The following is a 12269-nucleotide window of genomic DNA, read 5'->3' as shown; positions in this document are numbered from 1 at the left end:
CTTCAGCTGAAGAAGACATTTATGATAATATTAGATGTAGAGGTGTGTCATGCATATGGAACTATGAAGAGTTTTATATTTGGAATTTGAAGAGATCTTCAGTTGTATAATGAAGTGTTTCTCAATTCTTTATATATATTGTATCAAATGATAGTCATTGTACTTGTACTTTTCAGTATCAATAAAGTGATAGTTTTGTGGGGCAGCCGGGTTTTTCCCTTCAAGTGGAGGGGTTTTCCCAGGATAAATGTTTTACATCTTTTGTTCTTATTTATGCTCTTCCTTATTGCTGTTTATAAATTGTTTCTGGGCAAAACATTAACATGGTATTACAAGAAGGTTGGATAGAAGCAATAAAGGAGTCGTGTATCCTTTTAGATTGCTTAAGAATCTTGTAGGCAATTTGTTAGTGTTGAAGACAAGGTAATTACAATATAGCCCCTTCATACTTGGAGCAACCACATCAAGCTTCTTAGTAATCTATTTGAGACTTTTCATGGTAATGTTTCTTTTGCCTTCTGTTTTATATTGGATTTGCTAGAATATTTTTGGATTGGAAGTTCTCTGCTTGTAGTAATTATATTGCTCCTATCTTTGACTCACCCAAGCTGCAATAGTCTTTTTCTGCATATTATGCAATGTTCTTATTTTGTGTAGTGTGATATTTTTTCAATCTCTTGGCACTATTTGGTGCAGTGTGTAAATCATCTTTCATGTCGGCGATTTTCGTTGGAGACTATCATTTTGAGTGCCATTGCTTTTTTTGTTTTATTTCTTTGAAGTCGATTATTCTTATCATCGTCAGTTCTCTCATGGTTGAGTTGATTCATCTCCCTCTGATTGTTGTGTGTATAATATAACTTCCGTCTTCTCGTTTTTTAGTTTTCTTCATATGCATCGTTCATTGTATTCATTGGGTGGATAGTTTTGTATTGCCATGGTTTTGGTGGATCTATAAACAACTATTGTAAAGAAACCGATGGTTGTTTTAGGTTGAGTAAATGATGATTGTGTTATACTGTAGCATATTCATCGGTGTTCCTATTTGTTCATGTTGCATTAGGAAAGAAGTGTACATATTTTGTTAGCCTGTCCACAACATATATGCAGTCTCTCACATGGATGGGGAATGGTTGTAGAAGACCAATTGGGAAGGTGTACTCTGACTTGTTCTACTAACAAGTCATGCACTCACACAAATCCCGCAAAACATTGCCCTTGAGGCAATTGAGAACCTCGCTTTGATTTATCTATATATCTAAGTATCCCTGATTCCCTGCAACTGGTGTATCATGATAGGTATGTAGCACCCGTTTCTTAAGCTTCGATCCAGGGACTAATTAGATCTTATTTTTATAATCTATGGCATCATCACTCACTCTAGACTTGTCATCCTTTATGAAACCATTCATAACCTCACAAGCATACTAATTTCTAGAGTACTCAACCAATAGTTAAGACTTCCAATTAGTGGAAATATCACTCAAGGAACATAGGGCAACCACTACATTAAAAACCACATTTTCCTTTCCCTTTAAATACTCTGTCGAAATCACAAGCCTATATCCTGGTCAACCACTTTTGTTGATGCTCGTTAAATTCCTTTTGTTTTAGGAACATTTCAAGCTATTATGGTTTGTTCTCACCACAGATGTACCACCCACTAGGGATTGTCTAAATTTTGCCAACCCATGCATGATGGCGAGCATCTGCTTCTCATAGGTGGAGTATAACCTCTCATTATTTCTCAGGTTCCTTATCTTGTAGGCTATAGGATAGGGATCCTGAATAAGAACTTTACTAATACCCTCTCTACAACCATCATACTCTAGTACAAAAGCTTGAGAGAAATCCAAAAGGGCTAATATGAGCCCTTAGGTCTGTTGTAACATGCAATTTTTTCATCCTATACAATTGATTTAAATTAACAAAAAAAGAATACACATTTTATTTCAGATTCACATGGAGGACAATTGTAACAACCATTTCATAGTCACATGAATACAATTATAACATCTAATTATATACACAAATTAAAGAACATTAGATATAACAACTTAACTGAATCCTAGTCTATTGAAAGAATACCAGATTTAACTACATTAACCACCTAAACATACATCAATTGAAAATGCAAAAAACTTAAAAGTAAAGTACCCAATAAGAAGTTATCTTGCATGTAGATCATATGCTTGTATTGTGCAAGTATTGGCATTTGGTGGAGAGGAGAAGCATTACCAAGGGCTTATCCTTCTAGTTGCAGACCCTTAAGTATCCCTATGCAATCTCAACTGAAAAAGACCCTCCTTACTTTGGGTTTAGGCTTGGGATACCACTGTCACACCGCTAAGCATCCTGGTGTTAGAGTGTCGGCTAGGCAGCCAACTAGGCTATGGATACATTCCATGAACCTATCTGCCAACTGCTAGCAACCTTGACCTCTAGTGATCACAATAGGAAGCATGCCACTAACCTACTTTGGCCAAGGATTTGTGTGGGTACACCCACCACTCGACTTGACAAACAAGGCCTATACATTGGATTACCATGAGCTGACTTGTTTTGTTAGGTTGGTTATACTCATTACTTGTTAATTAGTTAGTGATTTATTTCTCTTATCATGCAGGGATAAGCCTCTGCTCATTGATTATTGTTTTACACCCTTCATCTTGGCATTGTTGGTCATCCTTGATGAATTTCTGGGGTGGCTGTCTAAATATTGTATAAACACAGCCAAATACATTCTGCCCTGCTTGGGCTTATGGTCAATATTAATGCAAAAGACTCATGATTCTTTTTGATTGTTTTCTAGTCTCTTCTTGAGAGTGTTGTCTGTTATCTCAAAGGGCATATAGAAGACACCCTAATATAAGTATTGCACCGGTTGGATCTCTTCCAAGTTAAAACAAAAGATATGAAAATAAAATTATTACTCGTTGCAACAAATTATCCAACTCTTGTACATATTTGCAAAATCAGACATAAGTAAATAAATAGTTCATTCAGAGCTAGGCTCTAACTATGATATCATAACTTTCAACTTCCAAGCTAAAGCTTTTAGACTCATACAACAAATAAAAAGAATAGCGAGATAGAGAGAATGCACAACCTGGGAAGGTAATTTCTCTTCCTTGTGCTGGAGGAAGCTGGTATGCTTGACACAACTTCTTGGCACCTACTAGTAATTGAATTCAAACTATTATTATACCACGACTTTGTGGTTGCAATCATAGAGTATAAACCAACGATGTGCAATCTCCAATAGTAAATCATGACACTATACGCCGAGCACGATAGGTTTGCAGAATCAATGTGCAAGAAGAACCTCTCATATGAATTACAAAATGGCATGTGATTGTAGTATAGTATGGAATGAATGTCGTAACAATATGAGACTGTGATGGAAAGAACTTCAGAACATTATGTGACTGCGATGGTATGAAATTCAGAACAATATTTGAGTGCGACATCTCTTTGATATATAGTTGCAAATGATTTTCACTAAGAGCCATTGCACATATAAAATCTTGTCTCTCTTGGTTGCATGCTTAGTTATGAGCAAGAAGGTGAAAGGTGGTAAAAAGAGTTATAAAACAAAGAGCCATCTATAACATATGTGGCAATAGCATAAAATTAAAATGGTCACCAAGAAATATAATGGTCCACTGAAGAATGTAAAGAATAAGGCCGCACATGATATAATATTAAAACCATTGCCAAAGTTGGAAAATAATAACTTCCATCTTAATGTGTTAATATAGAAATACCACCCTAAATCTACCTATACTTGTAATTGCATGTACACATATATGTGTGATATTCTAAGAAAATGTATCTAGTGTATATGTCATATTTTAAGTGGACGTATCCGGTCATGTATGTCTCATTTGAATTTACACAAAGATACATATATATGTATATACATGTACAAGTATATGTAGATACTATGGTACTGTTAGATTAAGACATGACAGATATCACAGGAAGCTCTAAGATCAATCCAAGTTATAAAGGTAACACTAGTTCTTAGTTTAATTAATGCTTAGTGATTTTCTTTTATTGTTTAATGATATTGACCTGGTTAGCTCATAGTCGTCCATAGTATACTCTTTCTTGCCTAGCTGTTTTTCCTTAGCCATGGATTAGAACTCATATGTGCTAGCTCATTGGTGGATTGGTGCCCCTTCCCCAGTTCCCTCTCTAGCATTGCTTACCCCCCCTTCGTCGCGCTAGTACAAAAGGAGAATTACCACAATAATAACATATTCCTTAGTATAAAATAAAATTTACTATAACAAGTAATCATTTTCATAAAACATCATCATGATTAATTGCTATTTCACTATCCATGAAATTATAACGAATAACCAACTTTTTGTTTTCACTTGAACCCTACTGTTTAACTAATTTACTAGTCAACTGAGTTCACATGAAATCTCAATGACTATAAGGACATTTTTAAATTAAGTAAAATTTGGAATGTAACATCTGTCAAACACAATCTGTGTCGCCTTTGACCATCTGAAGGCCCCTTCTTAAATAAGATTTGTTAATGGAACTGTAAGCTGTATGTATCCCTTAACAAATCTCTCATACTATGTACAAAAACCAAGGAACCCCTTCAACTCTATAATGTTCATGGGTGTTAGTGAATTTGAAATTGCCTGAATCTTCTCATGCATGCTAATTCCATCCTTACTAATCACATGTCCAAAATTTAATATTTGTGTAACTCCAAACTTGCATTTTAACATCTTGGCAAATAGTGACCAAGTCTTCATAATACCAAGCACCTCGTCCAAATGCCTCACGTGCTTCTCCCATGACCTATTATATATCAAAATGTCATTAGAAAACAACAATTCTAATTTCTAGAGCCACTTAATAAAGATGCAATTCGTGCACAATTAAATGGAGGTAGGTGCATGAGGCGAAACAACATAGCCATAAACTCGTAATGGCCATAGTGACATCTGAAATTAGTCTTATGTATATCCTCCTCTCTCCCTTGAATCTGATGGTATCATAAACACAAATTAATCTTCGAAAATAAGATTGCTCCATGTATCTCATATAACAACTTATCTATGTGCGGGATGGGGTAGTTCTTTTTAATTGTTTTCTTATTGAGTGCAAGGTAGTTAATGCACATGCACATAGTGCCATCCTTCTTCACTAATACCATAAGAGAAGCAAAGTGGCTAGAGCTAGGTTTTACTTGCCTCATGGCCAATAAATCTCAAATGGTCTTCTCTTTCTCATCCTTGAATTTCTTATGATGATGATGGGGTGTGGTAATCATGGGCTTAATTCCCTCAAGGTCTATAATGTGCTCCTACCCACAATCCGACAACACCTCAGGGGGAATGTCACAGAAAATAACAATGTACCTATCCAAAACCCTTTGCACATCCACATGAAATGTTTGATCATCCTATGATGTAGTCAACTTAGACATGATGAAGCACTTTGTCGCCCAAGCCACATCATTATGCGTAAAGAAAGATTGCATGCTACAAGATGAAATGACCATAGATCCCTTGCCTGAGAGTGCCTTAAGCACAACCTTCTTGCCACCTATTGTATACTTAAGCTTCATCCTCTTGAAATCCTGCACTTATTTGCCCAAGAATTATAACATAACATAAAAATCATTTGTAAGTGTGTAGTCATCCATTTCTATACTCAATTGTGGACTCTATTGGTGCATCTTGAAGTAAACTATCTTCCATTGTCACATTGAAACTTCAAAAGTTGTTTGCCTATAATTTTTATCTGGCTACTAATCTCTTACCTATGAAATTATGTGTGGCTTCACTATCAACCAAATGGGTTACACACTGTCTCTTGACCACACCCTTGAGGCGAAAATGATGGATCTTGGGAATTCCTTAGTGGCAATAGCTCCCTACGTCTCAATGATTGTATCCTCAATAGGGACCTTAGTATGTAGTGTCTCGTGATCATTCTCATCTCCATTGTCCTTTGAACTTGTGTCCTAAACATGCTCATCCACCACATTAGAGGTAACCTCAATAAGATATGCCTTGCCTTCCCCTAGGCATCTATGATCAGGCTCCTTGGCTCCTTGCACTTGAAGTATAAATTTTTTCTCCTCAACCTATCCTAGAACTGCTGATTAGGTTTGGAAGTTGGAGGTGGCGCACCCTTGCATTGGGGAGAAGCCTTATGAAAAGGCTTAGAGCTCTTGGAAGGTTTTCTTTCCTGAGAATAAGATGGAGATGGTGAGGTGTCAAGACAAAGGGTGGTATCAATGGCCTCATTAATGATCTTGGGCCTAAAGTCTTGGACCAAACCCTTGAGTCTCTTTTGAAGACTCTCTATGAACAACATTACCACCCATTTTTGAGGCATCTTTGGTATCATAACTGCAATCCTCTATAACTCATTCATAGATGACTCCACATTGCTAGTCTCTCTCATGAGAGTCATTTTCTTGTAATGTAACTCTGTATCCTTACTTTCAAATCTGGCAATAAGTCTCTTAGTGAAGTGTGTGTAGGAGTAAATGTAATAACCCCAATAGGTTATAATTTCTTCAAACACCAAAAATCTTTATACTTCAGTTGTTTGACATTTCGTCAAACACTTTGCAGGCAAGCTCTGATACCACTGTAATAACCCTAATAGGTTATAACTTCTTCAAACACCAAAAATCTTTATATTTCAGTTGTTTGACATTTCGTCAAACACTTTGCAAGCAAGCTCTGATACCATTGTAATGGCCCTCCTCAAATCTGTTCTCAAAAAATGCTGATAAAAGCTCAAGGAATTTCATCAAACAATTCACATGCAAGGGACGTATGACTGATATAGTATTTCAGTTGGCTTTAAATGACTCTTTTCCAATTTGCATCAATGAGAATCTTGTGCTAGAAGACTCCAAATGGACTACACAATGGCCTAACATGAGTGTGCTACTAATTTTGACAATATTCAGTGCATATATATGATCTAAGCATGAGAAATGAACACCTCCAGCCAACTGGCATTTTTACAAACAGTTGGTATGCAAACTAACTAGCTGATAAATAATGATATTGTATTGCTTAAATGACACCAACAACTATTATCGTATTAATTTGCAATGAAATTTCTAATACAATGCTCATGAAATATGGCCAAGACTTAGGCATTTACATGGATTACAAAATGACAATGCTGGTATAATGCACACTTACAGCTGAAAGCTTATAACACTCTAAAAAGCAATACTAACAAAAGAACCTGGTTGTAGATGGCTGTAATAATTTCCTTCAATGCTGCCCCTTCTACTTTGCTTTTCCGATTTGCTTTTTCGGCCTGCTTTTTTTCGGTTTTGCTTTTTCGTACCCGTTTTTTCAGCTTGCTTTTTCGGTTCCGCTTTTCCCATTTTGCTTTTTCGAACTGCTTTTTCGGATCTTCTTTTTGAACTGCTTTTACAGACTGCTTTTTCAACCTGCTTTTTCGGTTCCGCTTTTTCGGACTGCTTTTTCGGATTGCTACTATGTTGAATCTCAAGACCATATCTTTCAATGGCGTCAAGATTTCCAGTTTGAAGGGATTTCGTTCTTCAAACTATTGAGACATAATCTCCAGAAAATTTCCCAATTTCTTTGATATCTCCAAGCCTGCCTAAAAGAAGCTCTTCCATTTTTTTTAGTGTTCTCACAAGGGCTCCATCCTTCGTTTTGTCAATGTGGGATAAAACATCACTCCCTTTTATGTAACTTATGTCTCCAATGTGTTATAAAATAAAGGGGACTTTTTTAATTTAAATATTTTCCACAAACTATAGTCTATGCATTAATAAAGTTAAATATTTAAATTTAACTTTATAAAATAGCTTTATCAATGCATAACAAATCTTATCAATGATAAACAAGTGTTCTTGCTGATTTTAAACAATTACCATCGACATATCGCTGCCACTGGATGTCCGACCATATCCAAGATGACTTACTATAAATAGTAAGTATGCCCAAAGTTGCCTCAAAACCCCTCAGAAAGATCTACAACTGAAACTATCTAGGCCAAATGGCCTCTAAGTCCCTTTAATGTCCTGGTTAGCCTACGGGACCGTGGGGAAATAGGCTAACGACAACATCATGCTATGAATGCTAAAAAAAGGGGACATTACAGTAAACAATAGCATGCTCTTGGTTAGGCAAACTGTGGTGGCACCAATCATAAGTCACCCCTTCAAGATGTAAAACTATAAACCAGCTAGCCTCTCTCCTAGGTATGGGTTTAAGTGATAGGTAGATATCCAACTTGTGCACCCATGCTCGTGCACTCATGCTGCTACCATCAAAAGGAGCTGAGGTGAGTTTGGCAGAAGCTCTCTTGAGGTCCCATTGTGCTGGGGCCTAGGACCGCTCTCACCATTGAATCTCATATTGTCAAAACACAAAGCACAATAGTGAGGCAATAGAAATACTTCTTTGATCTTTGGGGGAAGTGCTCTCCATTTATATGTGGCTACTAATATAGCCTCCCAAAGCCCAACTCCCTCCAAAGGATCTGCTTGAGCCTATGTAAGGGCCCTTTTCTGGGACATTAGAGAATTAATAGGCCAACCCAATAATATATTAAAATTGACTTACGGGGACTTAATGTAGAATTATAGAAGTGAATTTAATATTATAAAGAGGGTTAATAGGAGAAAAAATGCCAAGAAGACAAGGAGACAAGAAAGGAAGCTGAAAAGTCACAACGTTGGGCATTAAAATATGGAAGCTTGGTTTATTTCAACTCACTTGGATATTGATTTTGTTTGGAGATCTCTCTTGGAGAAATTGTGGAAGCTTTAGCTTCTATTTAGGATCTTGATGATGGAAACCTTCAGTCTCTTCTGGGTGAATTGGACACAAACTTGGTTTAGCTTTGTGGTGGATTCAAAACGGAGTTCACACTGCACATATAGGCCCTTTCTTAGTATTTCCCAATCTGACTGTGTTACTACATTTCAAATTGGATTTTGGTGTTATGAAGTTATTGTATTGCTGGTTTATAATGCAATAACATTTCTTAGGCTGTTCATTGGATCGTTAGATGGTTTATTTGTTGAATCATTGTAAAACTGTTGCATGCACTTGTATAATTTTTGAGATATAGGTGAGGAATCTTGGGAACAATATCTAGCCGGGATATTACAGCCCGTTGCTCACCACGCGAGAAATGTGGTACTAAGGCCTGTATGTGGTATGAGTATGAGTCCATTCCTTTCTAGGGGAATCCAAGGTGTTGTCATCTGATGATACGGATGTGTGACTCCTATAGTTATTAACCGTTGATATTGGTTTTTTCCTCTTCGCATGTTTATTGTGCTGACCTCTACATTGCCCCAACCTCAACTAGTCTTATGTATCCAATAATCTATCCAAGGCCTATTGCATCCTCGGCTATGTAGTCATGAGAGTTCTCATCAACTAAACTCGGGCTAAAGTAGTTTGACCTTAGTTGCCGATTCGTGAAATAGATCCGATTCGGGCACGTGAATCGGATCCATGGATTTGAGATTTTTTTCCCAATTATGATTCGTGGATGATTCGTGTGTATATATATATATATATACATACTAAAAAATGGGAGAAATATAAATAATTCTAAAACTAAATCATTTCATAGAATGAATCCATGATTCTAGTATGGATCTACAAATCTAGTATACTTGATAATTGATTTATTTTTATGATTATAAAGAAAATAAACACATTCACATTGGTTTACTGAATTACAAAATGAAATTATGATCCTTGAGGATCCTCGGGCTGTGGCTTGTATCCTTGAGGATCCGGGCAGGATCCTTGATTCTGCCTGTGGATCCATAGGATCCGTGGCCCATGGATCATGACGGATCCACAGGCAGAATCAAGGATCCTGCCTGCATACTCAAGGATCCAAGCATGAACTTGGATCCGGGTCTGATCTGAATCCGGATCCAGCCTGTCTAGCACGAATCCGGTCACTAAGAGTTTGACCCACTCTCAAAAATATACTGAAGAAAATTGTTAGTGCATATCATAAACTAGTCTCAAATTTTTTATTATATTAATAATTATTAATTTTCAATTTCTTGAGTTCCCACACAGTTATAAGTTGTTAATGACTATAATTAATTTGGCTTGACATTACATTAATTAATTATTTAACAGTATTTGTACAATTTTAACATCAAGGATTACTAATAAATAACCAATTTTAATTTCCTTTTTAAAAGCTTGTGAGAAGGGGCATAACACATCTTGCTTGAACCATCTGCATATAGAGAAAATAATTGTATCCTTCCTATTCTTACAGAAACATTTTGCATTATTTATTAACATTAGTATTTAGGTTAATGTATGTTTCTGCCCATCCATTTCTTGCAGTAAAAAAATTAGTTTTTATTTGCCTTTTTTTTGTTATGAGTAACTCTTTAATTGGAGAACTCGGGAACCTTTGGGCTGTGGTTTAATGGAAAGATTCTGCACTTAGTTTGACCAGTGTTCAAAATCAGTGAGTATATATATAAAGACAATTCATCAAGCACACTGTATATGCAAAATAGACTTATTTTGCTCCTCCAATCTATTCATAAGAGGGGCTATTTGATAAAGAATGTGGACTATATGTATCATATAGTGAATATGTTTTAATTTCTGAATTCATGTGGTGACAATTTACTTTTTTTTGCAGGTATGAAGAAATCATTAATATGGTCGGAGTCATGGTTGAAGATCATAAACGTGTGCAGCCGAATGTGAAGACTTATGCGTGAGCAGATTTTTTTTCCATATGTTTCTCTTTTATCTTTCTCAGAATATTAAAACCATCAGCTTTTTTAATAAAATTTTCTCCTCAATCACAAACCTATTCAAAGTTTCTTTAGTTTCGTGGCTATAAGTGAGTTAGAATAAAGGAAGATTTACGATGTCCCTGTTTTAAAGCAGGGCTTAATAACATTTAAATAATGAGATTTTATTAAATAATTACAAGAAAAGAAAATTTAATAAATAAATAATAAAGCTAAAACATAAAAATAAAGTAAAACTTATAATCTAAATAAATAATAATACTATTGGCTTGTTTAATAAAGAAAAACAAGAAATCTTATATTGTGACCAAATCAATGATGTCGTAATGTCGGATAATTAATATTGGTCATTGATATTAATATGATTAATTTATGAAGACATTATATCAATGGATATGGAGAATATACAATGTCTTTAAGTTTGACACAAATACTACAGTACATATCATCCAATTGATTGTAAATGATATACTGCCTCATCTAAACGTATCCAATCAACGATCTAAGATATTGTCTTATTGTCGGCTTGTTATGATGTGCTGATAGGGAGTATATTGGCAATGGCATTAATCAGTAGTGACCAAAAACCAGAATCAGAAGAGGTATAACACAGGAATACCATCGGTTGCAATTAGTTGTAACATTACTACTTGTAAGATCCATTGATATTGTAGGGGGTAAATGCAATACATCTAGTTATGAGGAAGCACATGTCTTGATCATGTTAGTGAAATGCACATTGGTTTTAAAGGGGAATGGATTTTTATGAAAGAGGTGTAATCTCTTAGATAACGAGCGAACATAGTTATTTGAAGTACATCGAATGTAAGATATATATACACATCCTCTCCCTCTCAATACAACATGGAGGTGATCAATAATGTACTCAATCTGAGGGCCACTAAGTTTCAAGTCAAGGACATACAGCTGAAAAGAATTATTTATTAGAGACGACACTTAGGAAAATCATTGCAGTCTCAAAGATTAACGCAATTCATCTCACTTATTAGGAAGGAAATTGGAAGATATATATTAGATAGAAGCGAAAGTCTGAGGATATTAGATATCTCGATACTCTTTGTAGGAAGAAAGTATGAAGTATACACATTGGTATTGATTGAAGAAGATATATAAATCCATTCTAGTATATCTAAGAATTGCCAATCTTACAAATTTTTCTTGTCTATGATATGAGAGTAATCACTAGAGATTACTAAAATTAGAATATATATGTTTGTAATGTCCCCAACTTAGAGGTTGTTGATTTCCAATGTTTAAGATACATTACTATGTGTCTAAATCAATTCAATTCAAGAAAACAATGAATTGTTCATAATACTTTCGATAGTGTCTATTATATTAGAGTAATCACTAGAGACTACTAAAATTAGTATATATATATATATATATATATGTATGTATATATATATAATGTCCCCAACTCGGAGGTTGTCGATTGCCAATGTTTAAG

General features: G+C 35.4%; 1 protein-coding gene across 2 annotated transcripts in view; it reads left to right on the top strand.

Moving 5' to 3' along the window:
• PTAC3 (plastid transcriptionally active 3) overlaps positions 1-12269 on the top strand; it is a 285319-nt gene that overhangs the window by 149981 nt on the left and 123069 nt on the right. For both annotated transcript variants that reach the window (XM_089808584.1, XM_089808583.1), the window contains exon 6: positions 10681-10758. In XM_089808584.1, the coding sequence (XP_089664710.1) occupies positions 10681-10758 (78 nt within the window). The remainder of the gene's footprint in view (positions 1-10680; positions 10759-12269) is intronic.

Source organism: Cupressus sempervirens, chromosome 11, assembly GCF_028749045.1.
Source record: "Cupressus sempervirens isolate cs-2001-9-10 chromosome 11, ASM2874904v1, whole genome shotgun sequence".
NCBI lineage: Eukaryota > Viridiplantae > Streptophyta > Pinopsida > Cupressales > Cupressaceae > Cupressus > Cupressus sempervirens.
Note: the sequence above shows the minus strand (reverse complement) of the source record. Positions and strands in the feature narration are given on the sequence as shown.